We start from the raw sequence: 27,193 nt of genomic DNA on the forward strand, positions 1-27,193 counted from the left end.
ATCAACAGCAGCAAGTCTCGTCCCTCAGTTGAACTTTACTGAAATGCAAAATTCAAAAATAAGGGCATCTATTCGCACATCAGTATTTGTTCTTCATATATATTATATATATTTTTAACAGCTTTAGCACTTGACAATATCTTTAGCTGTTGAAAATTAAGCGTACTGACATATTTTGGAGTCTCGATTCTTTTTTTTTTTGTCCATAGAATGAAGGTCGTAGATCTCTAAACCTCAGAAAAAAAGAACCTAGCCTTGGCGCGCCCTATTTAATTAATATAGTCTCTTTTCTACGCTCAGCTTCGAATTCTTTTCTTGGGAGCCTACTGTGTCACAACTTCATGACACAGAAAGTCACGTGGGAGCAGGACAGTGCCACGTTTCAACACTCGCTGCAGCTCGCTCGGTCGTCTGCTATGTCGCTATGTAGGATCGAACAACGACTAGCAGCATACGAGACGACCGGGTGAACCGGAGCAAGTGCAAAACACTGCAATGTCTTGTTCTCACATTACCACCTTCTGCATCGTGATGTCCCGTCACAGTAGAAATGCAACCAAACTGGCTGTAGAAAAGCTGTTATGTTATATTAGATTAATTGGGGTGCACTGAAGCTTGTGGGTATTTTCTTCTAGGGTTTTAGGTGTGGGACTCTCACTCAATGCAAGAAATTAAGAGTCGAAAATATCATGTCCGTATGCCTTTAACACCTGCCACTGCGCAGGTAGTATATTTTTGTTGTGATATATCACAGTTGAGATGCTCACCATTTTGGGGAGTACCATTGTAAAGATAGCTTTGGCTTTATAGCCAGAATTGATGTAGAAAACAGGAGTGTTCCTTGTTACGTTTCGCCTACAACGCGCGGTAATGCCGGCGCGGATGCACCGGACGCCGGGGCTTCGTTCAAAGCGGCGGACATTTTGGCCCGCGCGACGCCGCCGCAACGCTTCCCCGCCAAGCGTGTCCAGGCGTGTTTCAGTGCCACGTGTCTTCGTGTGTGCGTGTGTGTGTGTGTGCCCTCGCTTGTCAAAGCGCGGCAGCCGGGGAGCGGAGTTCCCCAAATGAGGAGCCAGGAGGTCTCTCGGCTCGACCGTGCGCGCCGTCGTGTGGGCGGGTTGGCGATGCGTCACTACACTCGGTTCACCATGTCTCTCGGCTCAACATGTCTCTCGGCTCGACCGTGCGCGCCGTCGCGTGGGCTCTTCCCGTGACCTTCCCTTTTGGACCGCGACGCCGAGAGTATAAGAGCAGCTGCCCCCGGACGCCAGGAGAGAGGCTCCGATTTGTACTGTTGAGTTACGTGCTCTCCCGTCTCTCCACTTCGGTCGACCTGACCGGCCGCTCTTTTGCTATGTTAGAATAAACAAGTTGTTCTGTTACCAGTCTTCTCTTGCTTTGCCGGGACCTTCGGATGCTTCCAGTGCCCCAGGCCGCCAGGCCAACGCTACCCTTGGGGCTTGCGACCCATTGGCAATAACGGGCGTCAGCACCGAGACCCCAACAACTCGTGCCAGCGGTGCGATTCCTAACAACTGGTTGGCAGCGGAGAGATCGCGACAACGGAGGCCAGCAGCGAAGAGATGCGGTTGACTGTATGCTGAGCAGCACAACGACCATCCGGGAGCAGTGCAACGAGCCCTGTGTGACGACTGGTTGCCTGCAGCGGAACGACTGCGCTGAAGTCTTGGCTGCGAGGTTTGGTGAGTGCGGGACTTTCTTCTTCTGAGTTTTGCCAGGCTTTTGTTAGTGTTAGAAACAGAGCTGGTAATTGTGGTTGTCGTTGCTGCCGGGTTAGTTTGCGGCAAGACAATAGTAGGCAGTAGAGAAAGCAGCATTCAGAGCAGCCATGGATTTGAAGTCGTTGCGCAAACCGAAATTGCTGGAGCTTGCAAGAGAGTTGGGTCTGGATGTCTCAGACAAACTCAGAAAACCAGAACTGCTAAGGGCTATTCTTGAGTTAGAAGCTGAGGATGACGAGCTGTCGGAATGCCTTGAGACCATTGAGGAGAGGGAGACGGCAAAAAGACAGGAGCGCGAACTTAAAGAGCAAAAAGAGAAAGAAAAAGAAGAGCGCGACCGTCAACACGCTTTGGAAATGAAGCGTCTCGAGTTAGAGATGGAGCGCGCTCGTAATGGAAGTCAGGCACACGGTGCAGGAGAACGAGTATTGTTCAAAATGACTGACCTGATGCGGCCGTTTAAGCTTGGAGAGGACATTGGTTTGTTCCTGGTTAACTTTGAGCGAACGTGCGAGAAGCAGGGGTTCTCTCGGGAAACGTGGCCACAGCGCTTGCTCACTTTGCTACCCGGCGAGGCGGCCGACGTAGTCGCTCGCTTGGAGAGAGAGGAGGCAGAGGATTTCGACAAAGTGAAATCGAGTCTGCTAAAAAAGTACCGGCTGTCAGCGGAGGCGTTCCGTCGGAAGTTTCGGGAAAACGAGAAAGGCAGAAGTGAGTCATATACAGAGTTTGCGTACAGGCTTATGTCAAACATGCAGGAGTGGCTCAAAGAAGAGAAAGCGTTTGGTGACCACGAGAAAGTTCTGCAGTGTTTTGGGCTAGAACAGTTTTATAGTCGGTTACCTGAGAACGTGCGGTACTGGGTCTTGGATAGGCCAGACGTTAGTACGGTGGCTCGAGCCGCTGAGCTAGCCGAGGAGTTTGTGACGCGTCGGGCTCGCGGAGCTAAGGATGGTCAAAAGGGTGAATTTGGCTCCAAGTTTGAGAGGCCGAAGTTCACACCCATGAGAGCAAAGGGGGACACACGTAGTTCGGATGCGAGTGAAAGCAGTCCGACCGAACGTAAGGAGACGGCGGCAACCGAAGCCGAACGCAGAAAGCGGTTCGAGACGAGGCAAGCGCGCGTTTGTTATACGTGCCAGAAGCCGGGTCACTTTTCGGCGCAGTGTCCAGAAACAAAAACACAAGTCGTGTTTTTGTCTATATGCAGCACTGACGAGAACATGAAGCTTCTCGAGCCTTACATGCGAGACCTCCTCGTGAACGGGAAAGAGTGCCGAGTGCTTCGCGATTCCGCAGCTACAATGGATGTAGTTCACCCCTCTTACGTAGAACCCGATATGTTCACGGGCGAGTGCGCATGGATCAAGCAAGCAGTGGAAGCTCATAGCGTGTGTCTGCCGGTAGCAAAAGTGCTTATTGAAGGACCTTTCGGAGCACTTGAGACGGAGGCCGCAGTGTCATCTATGCTGCCCCCCCAGTACCCGTACCTATTTTCGAACAGGTCCGATCACCTCCTGCGCGAGAAGGGGCTTTTGTTTGGTGAGGCTAGCGTTCAGGCCTTAACCAGATCGAAGGTTCGGGAGCTCGCTGCAAAGGCGGTAGTTGCGGGGCCGACGTTGTTGAACGATGAAAAAGGGTCAGAGGCGCAGCAAGCTGGTATTCAGAGCACGCCCGAACGGGATAAAATTGAGCCTGTAGCGTTAAAGGCAGCAGATACTGGAGAGGAAATTCCCGACACGGGAAAGTTAGAAGAGCTGTCTCCAGATTTGCTCATCGCGCCTACGTCAGACGGACTTAACAGGTTGCTAAAAGTCAGCCGGTCGGCTTTGATAGCCGAGCAAAAGAAGGATGGCAGCCTAGAAAACATACGCTGCATTATCACGGAAGGTATCGCCAAGAAAAATGCTCGCTTTGTGGAAAGAGGTGGGGTCCTGTACCGGAAGTATCTAGACCGCAGGGGAGTGGAGTTCGATCAGCTGATCGTGCCTCAATGCTATCGTCAGGATCTGTTGCGCTTGTCGCATGGGGGTTCGTGGTCCGGACACCTAGGAGTCAAGAAAACTAAGGACCGTCTCTTGCAGGAGTACTATTGGCCAGGGTGTTTTCGGGACGCAGACCACTTTGTGAAGACATGCGACACCTGTCAGCGGGTGGGCAAGCCAGGGGACAAATCGAGGGCGCCGTTGAAGTTGGTACCGATCATTACGGAGCCTTTTAGACGGCTCGTTATTGATACAGTGGGACCTCTGCCGGTAACAGCCACGGGGGTACCGACACATTTTGACTGTGATCTGCCCAGCGACAAAGTTCCCTGAAGCAGTGCCGCTTAAAGAACTCAGCTCAGTTGAGATAGTCAATGCACTACTGTCCATATTTGCGCGAGTTGGTTTTCCTGCAGAAATCCAGTCAGATCAGGGCACAGTGTTTACTAGCGCTTTGACGACAGCCTTTCTCGAAAGGTGCGGGGTAAGGCTGTTACACAGCTCAGTGCACCACCCCCAGTCGAATTCCGTTGAGAAGCTCCACTCCGTTATGAAGCGCGTGTTGAGAGCATTGTGTTTTGAACATCAAACTGACTGGGAGCTGTGTCTGCCTGGAGTGATGTTTGCATTAAGGACCGCGCCGCATGCGGCTACGGGGTTTTCGCCAGCTGAGCTGGTGTACGGTCGCTCGCTGCGATCTCCGCTTCGCATGCTTCGAGAATCATGGGAAGGCAGGGGCGACGACCCAGTCGTGGTAGAGTACGTGCTTAAGCTCCTCGAACGCTTAAGAAGGGCACAGGAGTTGTCAGGTGAAGCAATGGCAGAGGCCCAGCAGAGGGCCAAGGTTTATTATGATCGGACAGCCAGGGCCCGTCGTTTTGAGGTGGGCGATGAGGTCATGATATTGCGCACATCGCTAAAGAACAAACTCGACGTGCAGTGGGAGGGCCCAGCACGGATTGTTCAAAAACTGTCGGACGTTAACTACGTGGTGAGTCTGCCAGGAAAGCGGAAAGCACAGCAAGTTTACCACTGTAATCTGCTCAAACCCTATAAGCAACGGGAAGCAGTGGTGTGCATGATGGTAAACGTTCCCGAAGAGCTTCCGGTCGAGCTTCCGGGACTAGGCTCAGTGACGAACAGGAAAGACACCGATCAAGTCATTAGTGACTTAATAAGTAAAGCATCGCTGTCGCCTGAGCAGAAAACCGAACTACACCAGCTCTTACAAGAGTTTCAAGGTCTGTTCTCTGAGAGGCCTGGTAGGACTTCTGTCCTTACTCATGACATAGAACTTACCTCCCCAGAGCCAGTACGATCCAAGGCGTACCGGGTGTCACCCCGCCAGAGCGATATTATGGAGGCTGAGGTAACGAAAATGCTACAGCTCGGTGTTATTGAAGCGGGTGAGAGTGATTATACCTCCCCTTTGATTTTAGTTGAGGTACCGGGCAAGGAACCTCGTCCTTGCGTCGACTACCGCAGGCTTAATTCCATCACTAAGGATCAAATTTATCCGATCCCTAACATCGAGGAGCGCCTTGAGAGAGTGAGTAGCGCTCAGTTTATTTCCACCCTAGATCTTGTCAGGGGTTATTGGCAGGTTCCACTTACAGAAGAGGCTAGTAGGTATGCGGCGTTCATTTCACCAATGGGGACATTCCGTCCTAAAGTTTTGAGTTTTGGTTTGAAGAACGCGCCATACTGCTTTTCAAGCCTCATGGATAAAGTGTTGCGGGGACAGCAAGAATTCGCTTTACCGTATCTAGACGACGTAGCGATATTCTCCGCATCCTGGCCTGAGCATATGGCGCACTTGCGGGCAGTGCTAACCCGCCTGCGCGATGCGGGCTTGACAGTCAAGGCTCCCAAGTGCCAGTTAGCACAGGCCGAGGTTGTCTACCTCGGACACGTGATTGGTCGGGGTCGACGCCGCCCCTCTGAAATAAAGGTGGCCGCTGTGCGAGACTTCCCGCCACCGCGCACGAAGACCGATATTCGGTCGTTCTTAGGTGTCGCCGGCTACTATCAGAGGTACATCCCCAGGTACTCTGATATCGCGGCTCCCTTGACGGATGCTCTAAGAAAGACAGAGCCGCAAACAGTCGTCTGGGATGAGACGAAGGAAAGAGCTTTTAGCGCCCTAAAGAGCGCCCTAACAAGCCAGCCTGTGCTACGATCGCCCGACTACACAAAAGGGTTCGTTGTTCAGTGTGATGCTAGTGAGCGAGGCATGGGCGTTGTACTGTGCCAACGGGAAAATGGAGAAGTAGAACACCCCGTCCTGTATGCTAGTCGTAAGCTGACCAGTCGTGAGCAGGCGTATAGCGCCACCGAGAAAGAGTGTGCGTGTATCGTGTGGGCCGTTCAGAAATTGTCATGTTACCTAGCCGGCTCGAGGTTTATCATTGAAACGGATCACTGCCCTCTCCAATGGCTGCAGACCATCTCTCCCAAAAATGGCCGCCTCCTGCGCTGGAGCCTCGCTTTGCAACAATATTCCTTTGAGGTGCGTTACAAAAAGGGGAGTCTCAACGGTAACGCCGATGGCTTAAGTCGAAGCCCCTAACGTGGGAATCAGCCTCAAAATTGCTTGTTACTGATGTTTTTCTTCCTGAGGCAGGATTTTTAACCTATTGCTTTCGTGTAGTGTTTCAAAGTGATGATGTGCTTTCTAGTGCAATTTTCCGATTTGTGGACGCGTTCTGAGTGCTGCTAAACTACTGTAAGGAACTAGGCAGCAGTATAAAAGGGGAAAGAGCCTGGCAGGGCTTAGTGAGGGTTGTGCCGTGCTTGCTGACTGAGCGGTTGACTTTCGGCGTAGTTCTAACGCTTGCCGGAAACGAGAACAAAAATGTCAACTCTCCCGAAGTCACTTTGCAGTGTCCTGTGTGCACCTGAACGTGAGAACGAGGCCTTCTCTGTGCGCTGCGCTCAAGAAACGCCAAAGGACGCCCGACTTCGGTTATGAGCATCATCGAGCGACATCCCTCCGGACAGCGGATGCAGTCCCCTGACCATCGGTATCTCCTTCCCCCGGCGGGGCGGTCTGTTACGTTTCGCCTACAACGCGCGGTAATGCCGGCGCGGATGCACCGGACGCCGGGGCTTCGTTCAAAGCGGCGGACATTTTGGCCCGCGCGACGCCGCCGCAACGCTTCCCCGCCAAGCTTGTCCAGGCGTGTTTCAGTGCCACGTGTCTTCGTGTGTGCCTGTGTGTGTGTGTGCCCTCGCTTGTCAAAGCGCGGCAGCCGGGGAGCGGAGTTCCCCAAATGAGGAGCCAGGAGGTCTCTCGGCTCGACCGTGCGCGCCGTCGTGTGGGCGGGTTGGCGATGCGTCACTACACTCGGTTCACCATGTCTCTCGGCTCAACATGTCTCTCGGCTCGACCGTGCGCGCCGTCGCGTGGGCTCTTCCCGTGACCTTCCCTTTTGGACCGCGACGCCGAGAGTATAAGAGCAGCTGCCCCCGGACGCCAGGAGAGAGGCTCCGATTTGTACTGTTGAGTTACGTGCTCTCCCGTCTCTCCACTTCGGTCGACCTGACCGGCTGCTCTTTTGCTATGTTAGAATAAACAAGTTGTTCTGTTACCAGTCTTCTCTTGCTTTGCCGGGACCTTCGGATGCTTCCAGTGCCCCAGGCCGCCAGGCCAACGCTACCCTTGGGGCTTGCGACCCATTGGCAATAACGGGCGTCAGCACCGAGACCCCAACAACTCGTGCCAGCGGTGCGATTCCTACATCCTCTACATTTCCAGGACAGTGTCATGCACACAAGGACCAACACCTCGGGAAGCACTGTTTCTCCGTTTTGTTACACTTGTCATATTATATGTGTTCAGTGACAAAATTTATTCTTGTTCCTCTGTCAAAGTTAATTTGTGCATCTGTGTTCCCTAATGCCTCACAGGCCAATACCTAGCATATCTCAGACCCGAAGATAGCTCCAGGACATAATCATTTTTAAAGTCATTTTTTATCACTGACAGGTATGTTGTGAATAGAAACCGGAACTTTAGTTACAATGGCTGTTTTTTGATTACGTCCTTATCATGCTTATCGAACATAATAGAACAAATGACGGCTCTAGAAACATTTTAGTGGCACCTTTATTTGGCCTATAGATGCCCATTTCAATGTTGGTGCGTATATAGCATTTTATGAGCCTAAAAATGCCTTTCTTTTTTGTGTTTTGTCTTAGCATCCTTTCGTTCATACACAATGTGATAACCAGCTAGGGAAATTGGCTGAAAACAGCCAATCATTACCATAACACTTTGCCGGCATGAAGGCTGTTATTAACAGCTTTGCAGCAGAGTAGACTACAGGGTGTCTACCAACTGGGAAAACCGGGAATACTCAGGGATTTTAAATAGTCTGGAGATACTCAAGGAAAACTCGGGGGATTTCTGCTGCTATCAGGGGAAATTAGCTGTAATTTTATTGAAAGGGGACAAAAGTCACGCTAATGCTGGCCCGAGTAACATAGAGGAATCGTAAGGAATAGACTTTGACGCCGTCTCGTCGGTTGGAGGAGTTTGCAGTGTACGGTCAACGCCCGCTTTTTGGGACATGCCCCATAATTCGGATGGCTTCGCGGCACCGCCATGTACACCCATAGAGTCAATGTATAAGAACGCCTGAAATTCGGATGCAGGAACCCTTCGCCGTCCGATTTTCCGGACTTTTTGCCGTGATCGCAGGTACGAAACGGAATTAAAGCCACCACCGCCGCCATTCTGATTACCTCGCCGCCTCGAACCGGCACTCTCGCACGCAGATGCGCTGCCACCACCGCGGCAACGCTAGGCCTAGCTGCTTCGACGTTCGCTATTAAACTCTTTGCTTTTCGGTGCCATGTTTTTCATTATATCAATTCGCCGCTGTCAGCAATGGCACCGACTCCGCCTTTGTAATCCTCGCGGTTGGCTTCGAAGCTCGGAAAGCACGGTGCGTTGCATAATGCCGGCTCCCGAGAGTCAGCTTCGCCTCAATGAAGCAATGTTACGCGGTGAAGCATACGCCAAGTAATTAGCTTGCTATCAGTTGATAGAAATAACTCATATTCGAAAATATTTACTTCTGTATGCATATCTTTTTATTCATATTGGAAAATGTTCTACTCGATTTGCAATGGCCTTTACCATTCTTTTTTTTTTTTTCGGAGGTGGTTCTTTTTTTTTTTTTTCTGTGCATTTTACTAACCCGTCCCTTCTGTTTCCTTTTTGAATAACATAAACACCACTCCTTGGTATTCAAACTGGATTAAGTCGTTTTTTTTTTTAATTTTTTAAACATACATTTCAGTCCATCTTGACATAAAACAAAGTTCTGTGTCAATCTGGAATTTTGCAAAGGCACTCAGGGAAAACCTGGAAAACTCTGGGAATTTGGAAATGTCAACTTGGTAGACACCCTGGTAGAGCATAATTGTGAGAAGGGCTAAAACTGTTCCATGCAACAATACATTTCAATGTGACTTAGCATAAGTACTTCTTTGCTGTGTTCACATTTTTAGCCAACATCATCAAGAAGCTTTCATGTTCGGGTGCAACTCTGACCTGAAATAAGGGGCTAATGTTGGACATTCAGGAAAAGCTCACGACTATTTTAAATAGATCTCTTGCTGATAGAGTTAGTTCTAAACAATAATTGCTGTTGGACACAATCCCATCTTTTTCATACTAAAAGATCTGTCAACAATTCTGACCGGCAAACATTCTGCAATTACAGAGGGCTCATCGAGATCATCGAACATTCTGAAGTTCAAGTATGCTGCACTAACTTTGATGGATGTCGAGCTACTACTACTCAGTGAAAAAAGGCACAACTTGAAACCCGAAAATCGTGAGATGGTGCTTTTCAATTGCTGTCATAATTTTTCCCATATTGTCTATACGCACTAGAATTCAGATAAATGTTACCTTCGCAACTTGCCTCATTCTGTTTTATCAAGAAAATTAAGTTAATTTCACAAAACAGGGGTTTAGTGGTCTATGTACCTTAAAAAAATCTTCATTTATCCTCAGATGGACAGCGAATGTTCTTAATTATTGAGCCTATAGTATATGCCTTCATTGACAGCTCTAAGGCCTGCTATAGGCACCTCAAACTGCATCCTTTAATGCCTAAACGTCTCGTCTGTAGTTATGAACGTGACAAACCAATTTTTTGTTTAGATGCAATGGTTACGTGCGGAAGATAGCGTCTCCATCTATGTGGAAAAAGTAACCACCTCTTTGTGCTTGTGAAAATTGCTTTTCTTTGCCTAAACAGTGTTACAGTGTGTAATAGGTTGGTATGTTGAAGCAGTGCCCTGAATTTTCATGCAAGTTCGCAGTATTTGAAACATACTTCATGGGTGCTTTTTGTCGTTCGGGAATGCGCAGTGGCCTAAATCAAATTTATGTTGATCAAATCACTTTGGAGTTTTTGAAAGGATTGATAGGAAGGCAGTTCCAATAAAAAAAATTTAGTGGATCCAATCGGAAGCTTCTTAACTACCATAAGCTTGCATTGAACCACTTCAGAACACCGTTTCTGTGTAATTAGCCTCCCGGATGTATTCAAATGATAGCCCATTTGAAAAAAATTGATGACCAATTGGTCAGCCATTTAGATCTAATTGGAGCAGAACTAAATGTAATTGCTTGCCCATCTAGCCTTCCATGGCAAGCTAATTGAGCCTAACTTGTGTCACCCAATCGGACCTTTGTAGTCATACAATTTAGGATAACTGGTGACCCAGTTGGACCTGGGTGAATGGTGAGCTTTGTGAATGCAGCTCTTAAATATGGGTGATGCCTGTTAAAGCTAAAGAAACCAGGTTGTCTGGTTATGTGCGCTCAACTCAAGAAACCTCCTAGGCAGAAAATTGCTTCATCAATGCACCCCTTGTTTCACTTAATGTAATCTTGCCCACATTATATCTATATCAGTAAATTCTGCCCCAGCAAATAGCACCAGTTTTTCACAACAAAGAAGTAGATTTTTATGGCAGACTCTATTACTCAAAATAGATCCTGCTGTTCATTGATCATACCAAAGCACAAAGATCTCATATTTCTGGCCTTGCACTTCAGTTCTGCAATTATTGTTAATAACTATTTTATTTTTTTCACAGCATTGCTAATCTGTGTGGCTTTCAAACGAAACCAATTGGCATATCAATTAAGTTCCGTTGAAACAAATTGTATCAAGTCCCACTAAACCAGCTAGAATTTAGGGTCTTTAAGACCAGTTGCTAATTGTAGATTACAACATCATATGAAACCCATGAAAAACCACTTGATCAATGCGACGACTCAAATATATGGACCAATGGGACATACAACGAGGACCAACGTAAGGTTTGCATCATAGCTGAAGGGAAAATGAACACAGCGATATATTTCACTCTGCTGCACAAGGCAAGACTAGTGTATGTGTGCAGTTGTGCAAAGAGTCCAGCAGTGACTAGTTTCATTATTATGAAAACATGCATGCTACGCAGACCTGTTTTCTGGACGAGTTTTCAACCATCGCGTAAACTGCCTACACAGCGAGGTCTTTTGCTTCTTCGCCCACCCGTCATGCGCAAGTGTTCCACCACCTATTAGACAGTTTTAGCAGAGCATTTACGACCCGCTGCACTCAGACCGGCATATATAATACCGGTGTCACAAGTACATATCTGATCGCAATCGGGGCTGATCCGGATCGGATTTCTCGATCGCGATCAAGAATGGTCGCTGCTACACGGTCCAACGATCCAGATAGAGTTATTATCGTCTGCTGATCGTCAGAAACTCTCAGAACTGCATAATCTATTAGCTACAAATTCAGATTTGCAAAATATAGTTAAATTTGGACAATAGTTCAATTTTACAGCTTATTATTGCTGGTAAGATTTTTAAACGCTTTTTTATTGAGCTGGCGCCACCGTCGGCGTGACGTGGCATGAGGGATCACGTGGACACAGCGGCCGCGTCGGCTGCTTCGGAAGCGCCGAAGCGAAGCTGAAAACGAAAGTTTTAATGTCCCACTTGCGCCGCGGTTCTGATTAAGTGGTGAGGCTTTACCGCCTTGGGGTGTCTGCTTGACAACATTTGAAAGCACTATAATAGGCATTGGCTGCCTTTCTAGCCGTGCAGCATGGTAGGCTACTGCTCGGTGCTGCAGTGCCGGACGCACGCAACGGAGCCCGGTGTCAGCCTTATTCACACGTAGCCGCAGGGCAAGGAGCTGCGTGAAACTTGGCCGGCGGAACTTAGAACCGGCAGACAGCCATCGGCTACAACTCGGGTGTGCAGCAAGCACAGACGCGAGGAAGATTTCTGCTACGGCGCCGGGACTGCGCGATATTCGGAGAGTAGCAGAAAACGCGCACTGAGACGCTCGCCCGCGCCCGGCTAATGTCATGACGCTTTATTAGGTCTATGAACTTGTTGATACTAGATTCTGGCAAGTTCACTGCAATGGAAAGGGAGCGGTAAGAAGCGCATTAAAAAAAGGCATGGCATATGGTCATGTTTGTGTTATGAATTAATGTACTGGATTACGAAAAAGAAGCAGAGGGAAATCGCACGCTGAGAAGACCGATAAACATACAGTGCGACGCAACTTGAGAAATAATATTCAAATGTCCAAGAACTTAGAAGACAAAAAAAGATTGAATCGTCGCGACGGCATATCGCAGTCGCCGTAGGCGTCGAAGCCGAACTGTTTTGAACGGTTCTGATAGCGTCCACGCAACAATTGTTCCTAGTGTGCTGTCAAATGCTCATATGCTGCGGCCTAAAGCTCAAGGCACGGTGCAAAAACGCGCTCACGAGCAAAAGATTGTGCTTGGATATGCACGCAGACGCACAGTCGGTCGCTGCGAACCCGTGCGATCGCTGCATTGAGGCTTCATTCTGTTATGCTCAATTTGTTTATACAGACAACCCACTATAAGGACATATTTACTCACATAGTTTACTCTCTGCGTTTGCCTACCTTTCACGCAAGAAGCCGGTTCGGGAGACTCCATCGCGGCGACCGTGCGCAGTGGCGTTCACTGTACGTATTCGGTAAAGAATTAGCGTCTGTAAACGATTCTGTGCTTTCAGTTTGCCCGAGACGTCAGCCTGTTATCGCGATTAATGGGCTGATCGCGATTCTCGGTTCACGATCGCCCAGATCCGGATCCCGCAGGATCGCGATCTCAAATGGCCGTGTAGCAACACCCGATCCGGGTCAAGCTCGATCCGGATCGGCCGCGATCGCGATCAGAAATGTACGTGTGGCACCGGTATAATTTGCACACAGCCGCTCGGCAGAACGCTACCGAGAACGCTGGTGCGCGTGCGGGCATTTGCTGCCCACGTTCCGCTAAGAACTCGATTTAGCGGGAGCGTCAGGGTGCGTCTATTAGTCGCCTTCTTTGTTGTTACGTCACTGGCGACTCTGGGAGATGTGCTTGTTAGATAAAAGAAGTCAATGCATTCTACGCAGCCACCATCGCCGCGCGTGAAATGTGTGCGGAGCGGAGCGTTTTTGCAACGCTCTGCAAAAAGCTGTCTATTGTCCAGAGACCGCGCGCGAGCGAGCGAAGATCGTTTGCGCATGGTGTGCGTGTTTCGGCATCAGCAGGCCGTCGTGTTTGCGATAAACCGTGTACCTCTCGCGACTTGAGCGGGGAGCGCGACCCGTACGACGACCGTCCGTGACTTATCGCGGTTGTCGCGACTGATAATTCACCGCCTTCGAGCGTCAAGTATGCGACATCGCGCGCTGGCAGACTTCAACCACGCGTTTCGACAGACGCTCGACGGAAAACTCGCGAAGCTCAGCCTGCTCAATTACAGTTAGTTCTTTTTTAATGAGGAAGCATTATATGCCCCCTTACGCGAAAATCCGTCGGTGTGAATGAAAGATGGTACCAAAAGTGGCCGACAGCTTAAAAACACGTCAAAAGTGCTCGGATTGACGTCAAATCTCACAGGGAGGTTCCTGTAAAAAAAGTAAATTAATTGCGTTGAAAAGAAAGTTTAGTACATTTCGGTCTGGGTGGGAACCGAACCCGGGCCTCCGGGGTGCGAGGCGAGTGCGCTCGGTTTTGGCTGACTGCTTAGTGCTTGCGTTCATGAGCGTGTTCATGACGTTACGTGGTCTACAAACGATGTAATGCTTTCAACTTCCCACACGTGCGGTCTTAAGCGTTTCTGCTGTTCTTTTTTTGTTCTCTACTCTCTCTCTCACTCACTCTCTTTCCCCGCCTTCCTGTCTTGCGTGCCGGCGATTCCCGCTTGCGTCCAGCGTGTCGTCTGCTGGTGCCATAACCGTGCAGAAAATAGGCTTATATGTGCTCCAAAAATAGCGTTCGCCTTGCAGGAGTTCCGTACACATGTATACGCCTGTTCTGTTTTTCTCTATTTCGCTGCGCGTGACAGTTCAAGTGTGTAACCTCCGGGGCGAAGCAGAGCCGAACCCATTTTCGCAGTAAAGGGCGGAAAAGAACGGCGTGCCGGTCGCGTAGGGCGCGGATGTTTATCGGCGCAGTTTTATTGTGTTTTCGTTGTTTTGGTCTTCTGCAAATGGAAGATAGTGGCTGCGGGAGGACGAGAAGTCCGGGAGGTGCAAGAGCTTCGCGTGTATCGTGCGAGCGCACATCACGATGGTTGTTAAGCTGACGTCATGGTCCTATCATTCTACCTCGTGTTTTCGCACCGTTCTCGATCAGGAGCCGGTGACGTTAGTCATTTTACAGCTTAAGAACGAGCTTTCCACGAGAGAAAATATATATATATATATATATATATATATATATATATATATATATATATATAGTCATATCATAAGAAGCCAACAAACACACACACCAAGGTCAACATAGGGGAAATTACTTGTTCTTAATGAATGATATAAAGAAACTATAAATTAATGGAAAGGAAAGTGGATGAAAAGCAACTTGCCGCAGGCAGGGAATGATCCCACAACCTTCGCGTTTTGCAAGTGATGCTCTACCAATTAAGCTACCGCGGTGCTGTTTCCTCATCCACTTTCTTGGGTATCTATGTTTCCTAGTAGAACCCTGGGAGTGTTAGCCAGCGCCACCACTCACAGACCTTGGCGGTGGTTGGATGGGACATGTAATGACCAACCGTATTCTACTTGGCTGCTGGTGTAAAATGTTGGCACCAACTTAATTGTCAACATGCAGTCCCTTTCTTTTCCACTGATAAAAACATCCGTGTAACAGAAATGTTTGAAATGTGGTGTAGTTGGACAAAGCGTCACGGGCTCGTGCTGCCAGAAGGAATACAGCGAGGTGCCAGCGAGGTCTTCAGTTATTTTTTTTTTTTTTTTCATTGTGCCAAATAAGTATGCATGATGAATGTAAAGAATCTGGCTCGCTTATCCGTCTTGTTGCAACTGCTGTCGACGTCTACAGTAACCCAGTAAATCACGAAGCGTAGTGCACCTACAGACAAGCTAAAACTTTCTATTTTCGTGCAGGTAACATGCAGCAGCAGCAGCAGCCACAGCAACAACCACAACGAGTCGAAATCATCAAGCGTGTTCCAGCGACTACAGGGGAGCGGGTTTCTGCAAGGCCCGTGATGCTGAGCGGTGGCCGCAAGGTGCTGCTGGTCCAGCGCAGGGATCCTCCACCCCCTGCACCGCAGCGCGGCTCGGCTGCTTGGCGTTGAAGGCAGCTTTCTCTTGTGAGCTACCAGCATAAGATGTGTCGTCATGGGAGTGTGCAGCCCGCTGCCCTTTAGGCACTGTCAATCTTTTAATGCAGAAGGTAGGACATACGCAAATGCGCGTCTCTAATGTTTTATTTTTAAAGAATATTTTTTCTTATTTTAGAATCGCAGATGCAACATCAACTAGCCTGATCTTGAAAGTTCTGGAAATATCATGCTGCACTTATTTGCAGAAATGTGCAGTGCTTCTCAAAACAGTGGTAAAGTAGTTTGGTTTATATTCGGGACGTAAAAAATCATCAGTGTTTTACAAGTAGCAGTGCTCGGCAAGCTAAAGCTACCCTGGCAAAGCTTAGAAAAGGTAGCTGGCAGAAAACCTATGTGGCTTGATTAGCCACTTATATAATAATAATAAAAAAAAAAAACATTAGAGACATTTTGTACAGAAAAGGCTGCAGGCTACGCACTCCTGTCCTCAGATTTCCTTTTGTGCTGATGGTACTTGGTCTATAACAATGTCTAGTGAGCTGACGGAGGAAGTTTTCCAAAGGACATTCCAAGCGTTACATTGCAATATTGAAAGGGCCGGCATTACTGGAATACTGTCTGAATGCGCCTGCGCCAGTGCTTGGGACGCGGCATGTTTGTGCCTACCGAGAATTGAAGTGAGTAATCTCCGCATCATTAACGAGGTCATGAGCATTGTTGACCAGTTGTGACCCTACATTATCTAAGAATCTCCTAGGTCACTTGTAGCACTATAAACAACTTTTCCACCAGCTGCAAGTTGGCTTCTGGTTGGAGTGTCCATTGGACAAGTGGCAGACATTGACGAGATTAGTTGATTGGCTAGTCTTGGCAGCCTCACTTGTGTTATGAAAAACTGCTCCTCGTTGTGGAAGTTCAGCTAAGGGAACACAGCCGGCCCTATTTTCCTCTCATGGCGCACTAGCTAGTGTTGTAGATCATGCAGTGTGTTCATGGAATTTGGTCCTGCAAGACTATGGCCGCTGCTTGAGCCACTACATAGCCACATTCTGAGAAGAAGAAAAAAACATTGTCATTACATTCACTGGTGGTCGTTTAGCAGTGCTTGCAGAACCCAGTTCCGTACTAGCAAGGATCTCAAAACTTTTCTCTGCAGAGCCATTGTAAATAAGCATCTTGTGCCGCACGTGCTAATGGCAGCAGCTGTGTGTTGCACCCGCAAAACTCATCTCCCCTTACTCACAGTGCCATGGTCACACATTCACGGAGTGCAAAATAAAAAAAAAAGCCACATGTCAATGGTCTGTGTTTTGTTTGAATGGACTGCCTGCGTTCGCACAAGCCACTGTGTGATGGCTGTGATGTCTGGGAAGTGAAGTTCAAGGTGGGTAAAAACGACACATTTGAAACACGGAAAAACAGTTTAATGGCGAAAAATGCATTTGGCAACCATGATGTGTGACCTCGCAGCAAATGAGGTACCGGTGAGTTAGACTGCTGTCTCTGGGTCTGAACGATAGCAAGGTCGCCGGCCCCAGCTCCATACGCTCACCAGAGCATCGTCTGCAAAAGGCAAAATACAGGATGTCACCCAAGAGTGTGTGAAGAGTAGACATGTTCACAGACTTAACCACATTGCAGCCAGACGCTACATAATGGACAGCTAAATAATATGCTCAAAAGCGGTGATGGCATTTTTTCAGTGCATTTAACCACTTCTGCGATTGCAAAATGCATACTGCGGAAGAAGCGAAGTATGAAAAAAAAAAAAAAACTTAATCAGGTAGTCAGATGCAGAACCAATGTGCTCAATTAGCATTTCCAGGAAACTCCAATTTAATGTTTAACATTTTTAGGGAATGGCATGGTAATTACAAGTCTAACAACTGCTGTGATCCAGCAATGTTTCATTAGAGCGAGGATAATATAACAATTAGATTCCTTTTCATGTTTCTTTGTTCATTTCGGCAGTGCTCCGCCCACATCATCAGCAGAATCAGCCGGTTGTGAATGGTGGATAATAGGACTAAACAAAAGGAATTCTTATGTTATACCAGTTTGCAGAAGTTATATAAAAGAGCTGCAAAGGTCTACAAAATACAATTTGTTATAAAAATGCTACCAAGATAAAGGCAGGCAACAGCTTTTATGCGACCATTACTGCTTTGACCCTAGAAGACTTCGCCATGTTCAACGGTAAATAAAAATGGCACCAGTTATGTGAAGTCTCACACAAATTACAGGTCCTCTCTACTAAAGCCAGGCCACACGACATGTATTTCAAGTGTCAATCTTTGCAGTGTGTTGTTTACATGATGCTAGGGGCCCTTTTCATTACAGTTTTCTTTATCTTTAAGAATGCATAGCTCTTCCTATTTCTTCAGTAGGTGCATAGTATACTACACTTGTGACAGAGGCTCTGAGAACATGTAGCATTTGAAGTAAAACATTCCACATTTGCATGAACACAACTTTAAGGCAAACTTTTGAGACCAGAAAAACAATTGTAACCTGCCATTATCCATGTCGTCACAGCCAAGAAGTGGCACGAAGAAACATACCCGTAAACATGTTTCTGTTGTTTTAACAATTAAAAAAAAAATCACATGGAACATATAGTGAAATTTTGCCCATTCAGGTGGACTACTTTAAGAGGACAACGTAGCTTGCGCAAGAGATTGCAGTTTCGAGGTGGCTAATCAAAAATACCCACTTACTGAATTAACCATTTAATTATTCAATTTAGGGCAATCGTTGAAGTGGCAAAATCAAAATGCAGCAGCAGAGGAGCCAGCTTTCTGCTTAGCAGAAATAGTAAGACTAGCACCATTTTTTAGATATTTGTTGCCAAAAGCCACAGTTTACTGGAAAGTGCAATGACATTACAGTTAAGGTCATCCCAGACTGCTTGATGCATGCTTTTGGGAAACTGCTAACCATGGAATGCCAATGTATTTCATGGCACTTTTTGAGGCCAGATATCTTGAAAGTGCTACTACAATCACGATTTCTACTAAGCAAACTCAACTTCACTACTGCTCAACTTCAATTTTGCAATGGCACCATATGCCCTAATGTGAATTATTAGAAATATACAAATTCTTAATCAGCCACATGGGCACTGTAATTTGTTTTGCAAGTAATGTTTTCCACTTCTATAAATGTACCTGAAAAGGTGAAACAATACTTATCACAGGCAGTATTTTAAAAATCTTTTCAAACTAAGTTCCACTTGGCTCTCTTCCATAACAGAGCACTTGGTAGTTAAGCCCTGTGCTCGTAGGATAAATTTAATATTTAAGTATTCCAATGACACCTAACTAGCTCCCAAACACAGTGCAATAGAAATACAGCAATAAATAAATATGGAAGCAGGCAGCAGGAATTGCCTGTTCATCACAACAAACTCATCTAGAATTTGCTAACTACTTTGCAAATTAAAGGCTTCAGTACACAGGCTTCTGTAACGGAACACTCATTGCTCAAGGTGTCTGCACTTAGGAAAAATTCCGATACTAGCACCAGTTTAGAAGGACCTATCCCAAATTATGCCACAAAGTACATGTCATTCGATTGATGGTCCTGCAGTGTGTAGCAGCAATTTGCAGGAAAATACATGGAACAGCAGAGTATTTGCACCATATGTGTGGTATGCACGTCTCAGAATTAATAATAACTGGTTGTGCCCCAAGCACTACGGTATTCTATATTCAATTAAGTCATCCAGGGGCAACAACTCAGCCGAGATCACTGTTTGGCTGGCTGGCTTCTCATTTATTGCTAAAGGTTACTTGCTCCCGAACACATCCTTATCTTGCTAATGAAAGCAGACAACTGTTGCATGAGGTGGCATTGCTAAAAAGCAACAGGGAAAAAAGGAATCTGTGCCAATCCTTAACTGCTAAGAAAGATGGAAAATGTTCAAGGGGATGCAGAAATTAATGTGCACCTATACCATGCAATGCCCTAGCCCCAACAAGCCTTGCACACAAGCGTTCAGCAAATTGTGCGACTGTTACTGGAGACATTATTTTGCTGCACAGAGAAGCTTTCGCACTCTGCAATGGCTCAGCGGGTCGTCCTCGTGACAAGAGAATGCACCGTTAGCATAGAGACAAATGATTTTCCCCCCAACTGCTCGCTCAATCAGTAAGCAAAGTCAAGGACTGTCATTTGTACTCGTTCTTTTCCCAGAGCTGCTCGAACATGCGCAGAACGCCAGTGGACCAGAAATTCTTGATATGATGGGGCGACGGTGTGATGATTGCGCAGTGGGCTACGCGCAGCATCTCACCCTTCTCTCCGCGAGACGCTGCGCGAACAGCGTTCTCTTTCATCTGGATGAGCAGCTTGGTCGTCTCGGTCGCATTCTCGGCGTGCGGGTTGTTCTGAGTTGATTCGGTGACGAAGAGTAGTTTGCGCACCACGTCCTTTCCGACCACGTTGTCGAACACGGCCTGGAGGAAGGTGTCGCCGCTGATGGTGAGCTTGAGCTTGTCGCGGTTCCACACAACCACGCGGCAGCGCTCCATCGCCGTCATGGTCACCTGGAAGTTGTCGTCGCCGCTGCCGCACACGCCGAACCACTCGGGCGAGTCCAGGAACTCGAGCCGATCGACGATCTGCAGCGGCCGGCCCTTGTGCGAGACGAGGAATCTGCCGCTCAGCACGAGCGTCAGGCAATCGGCGCGCGTCACGCGCTCCACGGCGTACGTCTCCTGCGGTTGCACATCCTTCACAGTCTTGACGCAGGATGCCGCCGCCTGAAACTGCTGGCGCGACACTTTGAGCGGCTGGAAGAGCTCCTGGTACACGACCTCCATGTGGGGCGCCAGTCGCACCGGCCGCAGTACATACATTAGCACGCACACATGCACTAGGTTGATGGCAGTGAAGAATGCGTTCCACACCATAGTGTCGAAGGCGCACAAAATTACGTAGCCCCAGAGGGCGAAGAAAAAGCTGCCTATTGTCAGGCACACACGCAGGTATAGGAGCCCATAGAGGCCCGCGGGCGCCATGTACGAGAGAAAGAGGAATATGTTGGCCAACTGGAAGAGTATGTGGTTGGTGGGCAGCCACGTCGGGCACACGGACGTCGAGAAGTAGGTACCCATGCTGTACGCCTGCAGCGTGTCGGCCGCCGTCGCGTTGCCCGCCGACATCGCGTCGCCCGCCGACATCGCGTCAGGACGACCGCACACCGACGCACTGGAGAGGGCTTCGGTTCCGCGGCAGCATATCCTCGCGATCAGCAGATAACAAACGCGCGCGAGATACCGACATCGCCAGACAAGCCACGCTCATCCTTACGCTGAGCGACGCAATACAGCACGACCCGGCAGGCTCCGCTGCCTCTGCGGCAGCCTCTACTACAACGCCCGCATGCAGCGATTACTGAAGCCAATGAAAACGAAGCTAAAATGCGCGGCCGCACGTGTCGCTAGAGGAAGTTAAAGAAGCTACAGCGAACACAAAGAAACAAACAAGAAAAAGCAAAACAGGTCTCGTTTAGAGCGCAGCGCATTTTTCTGGTCAGAGTGACGCCATAGAATAAAGAACCACCGTGACACCGTGATGCAGAGAACATAGTACGGTAGTATGCGCGGTTATACTAAAATAAACAGTAAACAAGAAAAAATAGCTAACCTTGTAAATGACTCATGCATGAAATGACTGGTTGAAACAGGCAAGGTAATCAACGAGGACCGCAAGAGATCTAGAAACAGCAAGAAACTTTTGTGTACCCCGATATATGAAAACACTTAATGTACTTTAAACAGCTTTGAGTGCTACTTTCAAAGACTATTTAGCACATCCGCGAATGACTCTTTCAAGTTTAGTTTTTCTTCCGTTTACTCTGCCATTGGCTAGATAATGGGTGCGAAAAACTCAAGTCAAATCCAGTTCCAATAAAATCCAAGCTCGGTTAGCGTAGGTGGCAGGTGCTATGTTCTCTGACACAGCTTAACGCACGTACAGACAGAAATAGTGGTACAGTCATCTGGTGAAACCTGGTAAAAGAACGACACAAAATAAAAATAAAATGAGAAGCAGTCGGCGACGTCAACGGCGCCTTGACAGGCACGGTGATCAGGGCAGTCTCGCACCGAGAGGCAACAGTGGACAGGACGATGCGTTTCATCTACCGGGCTTCTATTACGACGCCTCTCAGAAACGTTACTTTCGGCTGACGCCAGGCCAGAACAGACACAACCCGCTTACACTGGCGTCCATCGAGGCCAAGTTGACCGACAGGAAGTGTCGGGAAGTCGTCGACGCGAGTCTGCAGCGCAATGGCAACACCGCACTGCCTCGGAGTCTGAGTCGCATGCAGACAGGGCAACTTATGTGCGGTAGCCTGGCTGCTTCGGTGCAACGTGCGCGCATGGCATCGCTCAGAGGCACCTTGCAGGCGCAGGTTGACGACGGAGGAGAGTGCACCTTCCTATCGGGTCAGAGGGAGTCGGGTCCTGTAGTCGTCGGCGCATGGGCTACCGAAACTGAAGACGGCCGTCGCGGTACCATCCTCCGCAGTGTCAATGTCGGCAAGTGTACGACTGCTAGCTTGCAGACTATCGCCGCACACCCGAGACATAAGGTATTCGTCTACTTGCGCTTGGCAAAATCCCAGTTGTTAGATGTGCGCGGTGTATAATTACGGGCCGGGGGGGAGGATACATAAAAAAGAAAATGTAAAAAAGAGACAGTAAGAAAGGGAATCGAAAGATGCAAGCCGAAATCACTGAAACGTTTTAGCTTTGAAAGTTCAGTGCAGAAGTGAATTCCAGTATCAAATTTGACTGTTGAGGCAAGTATGCACAGACTGTTAACATGCTTAAACAGCAGACTTTCATAAAAGTTTTCAGAACATGCAGCCTAGACATGCAGTCAAGGAAGTGCCGTCTGCACCTGAAGCACAACATGCTGCACACACAGCTTGCAGCACACATCTCAGACCTGTGCTACATGTCTAGGCTGCAAGGAGGCACATACAGTTCTTGTGAGAGCAGCATTCCGGGCAAGTTGGTAATCCATAACTTAAGTGCTATTGCGCGACAAAATTTGCGCGACAATTTTTTTGTCGTGCAATATCATTTAAGTAACAGTTCTTGTGTTTATTTTCTGAAAATTTCTGCTAGCAGGCGTGCATAACTCTCGGTAATCACATATATCAGTGCTAATCTGGTATGCTTGGTACACACTTAGGCAAAGAAATGGCGCTTTATCAGAGGATAAAAGGAGGTGACACATACAAGTGATGTGTGCGTTGTCTCCTCTTGTCCTGTGCTAAAGCATTGGTTCTTTGGCCAAGATGTGACAGCAGCCATAAATACAAATTTCATAGCAATGCATGTATGTAAACTGTACGTGGAAAAGCAAATTGGCTCTTGTACACGTTTCAGCCTCATGGTTTTACATTCACTTTTTAATTTCAGGTGGTGGACATCAGTGTTTACTGCCGACCAGATGGAACAATGTACACAGTGTGCGCATATGTAGCCTCAGACTGCATGCCAGGTGCAAGCAGTTTTGCGGAGTCGCGTTCTGTAAATGGCGAAGGTTCAGTCACATCATGGCCTTTCACTCGCGATGCTTTACGTAGCTGTGCATCCGCACCTGGAGGGCAGGTCCACGCTGTTGGCTTGGAACGGAATGTACAACTTCTGCGACTTCGGGAGACTGGATCAGTGGCATCTGACGTATGGACTTGTTGCGAAGACCCACTCAGTCTGGAGTTTACTGAGGACAGGAACCTGCTGTTTGTGGGAACACATCGTGGTAATGTGATGTGCGCTGACTTACGCCATCAACCACAGTCGAATCATGTGTATGTGATTCCGCTCAATCGTGGTGTGGTGTCCCTCAGAGTAATGGACTCTGGCGGCGCGCTGCTTGCGAGTGCCTATGATGGAAAACTGGTTTTGGTGAGTTTGCAGTGCGTTTGGCTGTGTGCTGTCTTGCATGTGGCCATTCTTAGAGTGGGCATAGCAGGGAAGTGCACCTCTGTTTGTGGAGCCAATTGTATGACATGGGACTGCATTTCTCTTGAGTGCGGACATTTGTTTATGACGTCATAAATTAATTTTTTTTTGCAGAGGTTAAGTAGAGTTGACAGAATAGAGTCAAACTTCAATATAACAAATATATATTAATTATCGGATATAGCTAAATAAATCTAAAACATTTCTTGCTGACAACAGCATGTAACAAATACAGGGTGTTTTTGTTTTAGCTACACTAATTTTTTTAAATATTGCCTATGGCACATAGCACAATTCTTACCCTTGATCTAAATTACTCAATGATATGGCCATTCCTTCTAGAGAATTCAAAATGTTCAATTGGATAATTAACATAATTACCTTGATTAACTTTTTTTAAATAATTACTTTATGCCACATATTTCAATCTACAAAATACAGCTGCTGAGTTCGCACGGTGTATCCACTTGGAATGAATTCTCTGGACAGCACTAGTTCCGAGATATTAATTTTCAAAGTGTCCGACGAAATGCATTGGCGTTCCAGTTACGTAATCAAGAAACTGCTGTTTTACACATTGAAGCAACATTAACTGGAACACCAATGCCATAGGCAATATTTTAAAAAACTTGTGCAGCTAAAAACAAAAAAAAGAACACCCTATATATGCTTATAATGAATATTGGATATAATGAAGGCATTGTTGTGTGCGATGCAATTTTCATCATAACGAGGTTCCATTATACTGCCGTTAGGTTTAGCAGTAACATCATCAGATGCAGATTGTTATTTCTAAATAGTAATACTTTTCCTGTGCTAAATAAGTTTTATGTACTGTTTGCCATGAATCCTTATGATGTGCTGGCGAAAATGTTGCATATGTGTACCCCTGGCAACAAAATATTGCAGGGCACGAAATCTGAGAAAAAGCTGAATATCTCCACAACTTCACAACACAGTTTGGTATTTGCATTTTGGGCTTCGACTAGAATATGCCAGCAACGTCGGGGTATACAGCTTTACAGGCTACTGCAACAGGCTGCTTGGTAATTGAACATTTTTGGAGATCCCATGGTCGCCGGATGTACATATGTTCTTCCCGCTATTGGAAGGCCTGCAGCATTTTCTCTCTACTTATCCATGTGCCTGTGACTCAGTCCAGATGTGCACCAGTGACCATTCAAGCTGTCAGTGTAAGAATGAGAAAACACCTGAATCGACAGATTGCATTAATCTTTTTCAGTGTTCTTCTTTGTGACGCTCAAGTTATGCAAGTCATAAAGAATGTGTGGTTCACATAGCTTATAACACTCGAATTTCAACTCTCTTGGCCTGGAGCAGATATCACATTTGAGCTATCTTGTAGCATACCACATAAATCTGCTGCTTTTTCAACTTGGCTTGTTTTAAGTTTGAAGCACATTAGCCATTTTACTGGTAGGCAGGCTGGATCATAAGCATGCAAAAACTGGGATGTAGTGTGGTCACTGACATGTTGTACCATGATTTTACCATGTAGTGCCATGACACCCGAGCACTGAGTGTTTTGGAAGTTGGGGGAAAATGTTTTGACAGCATACGTCACACGAAATGCAGTGGAGTTTCACTTGCGCTCCACCTGAAATTACAAATGGCATTGAAGTAAGATATTGTGTCAATTAAACTTTTATAATCTTCTAGAAGTTGCTGAATAAAGTCTAATATATTTATTAACAAACATTAAAGGGACACTAAAGAGAAAAATAAGCCTCAGCTGTATTAGCAGTAACTATTCTACAATTTACAAAAAGCCACTGTTACCAAGAGAGGAGACAAAAGAAGACTAAGACAATATGTGGATGGCAATGCAACCTTGCAGTTTGTGCACCAGCTCATGCATGGAGTTTAATGGTGTCTGCTCTGGCTTTTGTATCAGCTGAGATAAAATACATTGTATTTTAAGGGGACCTAAGACTTAACTTCGGAAATTTCAAGAACAATTCTGCGCTACAACGGCCAGACTACAAAAATATACCTAGAAATCTGTAATGTCACTCCAGTGTAGCAGTGCTGGGGCTCTGGCATGAAATTTAAAACTTGAAAGTTGTACCTTCATTTCCTAATCTAATAATCAATCTATTGCTGCAGAGTTAAGGAAAATATAATTAGGAAAAACATCATTCATCATTCTAAACTGACTTCGTGTTTCTCTTTAATGCCCCTTTACGGCGTTGACGAAAGTATGTCTTGATTAGGACAGAAGAATCTTGCCAAAGAAGACATATACTAATTGTGTGGGCATTAAGTCATTTGCTTGTCATTCAGGTGGACCTTCGGAACCAGCAAGTTGTGCAGGAATTCACTGGCCACTGCAACAACGGGCTGAAAATGCCACTCAGCTACAATGCATCTGATCGAACTGTTTGCTCAGCAGGACATGACAAAGTAGTGCGGTTGTGGAAAGTGGGTGAGCGGGAGCCACTGACTGCATTGAAGCCTGGCAGCGGACAACACCAACCATGGCCCTGGTACTCGACCACACTGTTTTGTGCTGTGGGTGACCAGTGCCTCACTTTTTCCTGATAAGAACTATCAAGAACTACAAGAATCTTCAATTAAAGCCAATTTTACACTTGCAATGTTTCAAAAGTGTTAAGTAAAGTAACATCTGGGATGTCTGAAGTAATCACATGCTGAAACACAAACTAGACGAAATAGTTGGAGAGCTGAATTGATTAACAGCCAACAAACTAGGAAAGCCCCAGCCTGGAGTCACGGTTTCAATAATGGGAGTTGTCTTCATCACAAGGCTTCTTACGAAGACAACGCCCCTTATCATAATGTTGGTTTTAGCTCAAATTGCTTCCCTTGTTCCTCCACTTCTGATGAATTCCTGTGCTGAAATATGGCTTAACCAACAAAATTATTTGTGCATGGATCCACAAGGTCAAGGCATGACAGAGCAACGTGGCACCTACCACTATTTCACACCATTGTTACTGAATGACAGAAATGCTTACAGATCTTTGTTATCATCATGTACTTGTGGCAACAAGCCACATGGGATATATATCCATGAGTGCGTCAATGTTAATGTGTGCATGGCCGCAGTAATTCACACCAAAATGTGTTCCATTTAATGGTGAAGCAAATATTCATGGTGCACATTTTGTTTATTATAATAGCTTGGTTTAATGTAGATACACTATTAGGCAATCTGCTATTTGCTGCACATAATTTAACAAGTGTTTAACCTGTGGTGGTGCCATAGTTGCAGCGTCAAAGTAGCTTTGGCCTGTTCACTTTTATTTATTTATCATTGAACATTTTTCACGTAGCTGAAGCGATTTGTATGGGGCAGTAAAAGATTTAAATTAACGGTACATGTCAAAGCATCTAAGATTGGCTGATGCGACACATTCCTGACCAAAATTCTAATTTATAGACTCAAACATTGCCCTTGTGTAACATTTTCCATTAGATTTTCTTAGGTGGTCACAAATAATCTTGCAAGTGAAAGACCATATCAACGAGGTTACGACACCATGCAAAGCGGCATGTGTAGCTAGGCCCAGTTGATTTCAGAAGCCGCGGGAGGAGACAGCCCGGCCTAAAACGATGGAAAACAGACGTAGGAGCATCTGTGCACCATGGCCTCGTATGCTTATGGTAGCGCAACATACAAGGTGTTTCATGTAACTTGAGCCAAACTTTAAAATATGCAAATGCCATGTAGCTGGTCCGAACCAAGGTAATGTGGTTTGTCGTCGGTTGGAGATACTCAGATTATTTTTTGCAAGCAACTTCTCAATGATATGAAAAATGTCTATAAGAAAATTGTAG

General features: G+C 46.9%; 3 protein-coding genes across 5 annotated transcripts in view; 2 read left to right on the top strand and 1 right to left on the bottom strand.

The window, feature by feature from the left end:
- LOC126521980 (uncharacterized) overlaps positions 1-16,685 on the top strand; it is a 36,808-nt gene extending 20,123 nt beyond the window's left edge. The window contains exons 6-7 of one of the 3 annotated variants that reach the window (XM_055066203.2): positions 9,460-9,581; positions 15,205-15,396. In XM_055066203.2, coding sequence (XP_054922178.1) covers positions 9,460-9,581; positions 15,205-15,309 — 227 coding nt within the window. In that variant the 3' untranslated portion in view covers positions 15,310-15,396. Of the gene's footprint in view, positions 1-9,459; positions 9,582-15,204 lie in introns of all 3 variants that reach the window. The other 2 variants (XM_055066202.2, XM_055066204.1) reach the window with 2 other exon arrangements.
- Positions 16,686-16,788: 103 nt separating this feature from the next.
- On the bottom strand, positions 16,789-20,761 carry LOC126521991 (popeye domain-containing protein 1-like). The gene is made up of 2 exons (XM_050170760.3): positions 19,681-20,761; positions 16,789-16,949 (listed from the first exon to the last, which is right to left on the bottom strand). The coding sequence occupies exons 1-2, from the start codon at positions 20,567-20,569 to the stop codon at positions 16,876-16,878; spliced, it is 963 nt and encodes a 320-aa protein (XP_050026717.1). The 5' UTR covers positions 20,570-20,761; the 3' UTR covers positions 16,789-16,875.
- A 368-nt stretch (positions 20,762-21,129) lies between these two features.
- On the top strand, positions 21,130-25,989 carry LOC126521984 (DDB1- and CUL4-associated factor 4-like). The gene is made up of 3 exons (XM_050170745.3): positions 21,130-21,987; positions 22,826-23,314; positions 25,676-25,989. The coding sequence occupies exons 1-3, from the start codon at positions 21,433-21,435 to the stop codon at positions 25,931-25,933; spliced, it is 1,302 nt and encodes a 433-aa protein (XP_050026702.1). The 5' UTR covers positions 21,130-21,432; the 3' UTR covers positions 25,934-25,989.
- Positions 25,990-27,193: the final 1,204 nt, after the last annotated feature.

The sequence above is a fragment of the Dermacentor andersoni genome, chromosome 6 (genome assembly GCF_023375885.2).
Source record: "Dermacentor andersoni chromosome 6, qqDerAnde1_hic_scaffold, whole genome shotgun sequence".
Taxonomy (NCBI): Eukaryota; Metazoa; Arthropoda; class Arachnida; order Ixodida; family Ixodidae; genus Dermacentor; species Dermacentor andersoni.

What these genes read in the sequence shown, in the direction of transcription:
- LOC126521991 (XM_050170760.3), bottom strand. Translation starts at nt 20,569, where the DNA reads ATGTCGGCGGGCGACGCGATGTCGGCGGGCAACGCGACGGCGGCCGAC. An exon ending in AGCGTCTCGCGGAGAGAAGG is followed by an intron (nt 16,950 to 19,680) that starts GTGAGATGCTGC and finishes TGCCTTTTGCAG; the next exon opens with ACGATGCTCTGGTGAGCGTA.
- LOC126521984 (XM_050170745.3), top strand. Translation starts at nt 21,433, where the DNA reads ATGAGAAGCAGTCGGCGACGTCAACGGCGCCTTGACAGGCACGGTGAT. An exon ending in CCGCACACCCGAGACATAAG is followed by an intron (nt 21,988 to 22,825) that starts GTATTCGTCTAC and finishes TTTTAATTTCAG; the next exon opens with GTGGTGGACATCAGTGTTTA. An exon ending in ATGATGGAAAACTGGTTTTG is followed by an intron (nt 23,315 to 25,675) that starts GTGAGTTTGCAG and finishes CTTGTCATTCAG; the next exon opens with GTGGACCTTCGGAACCAGCA.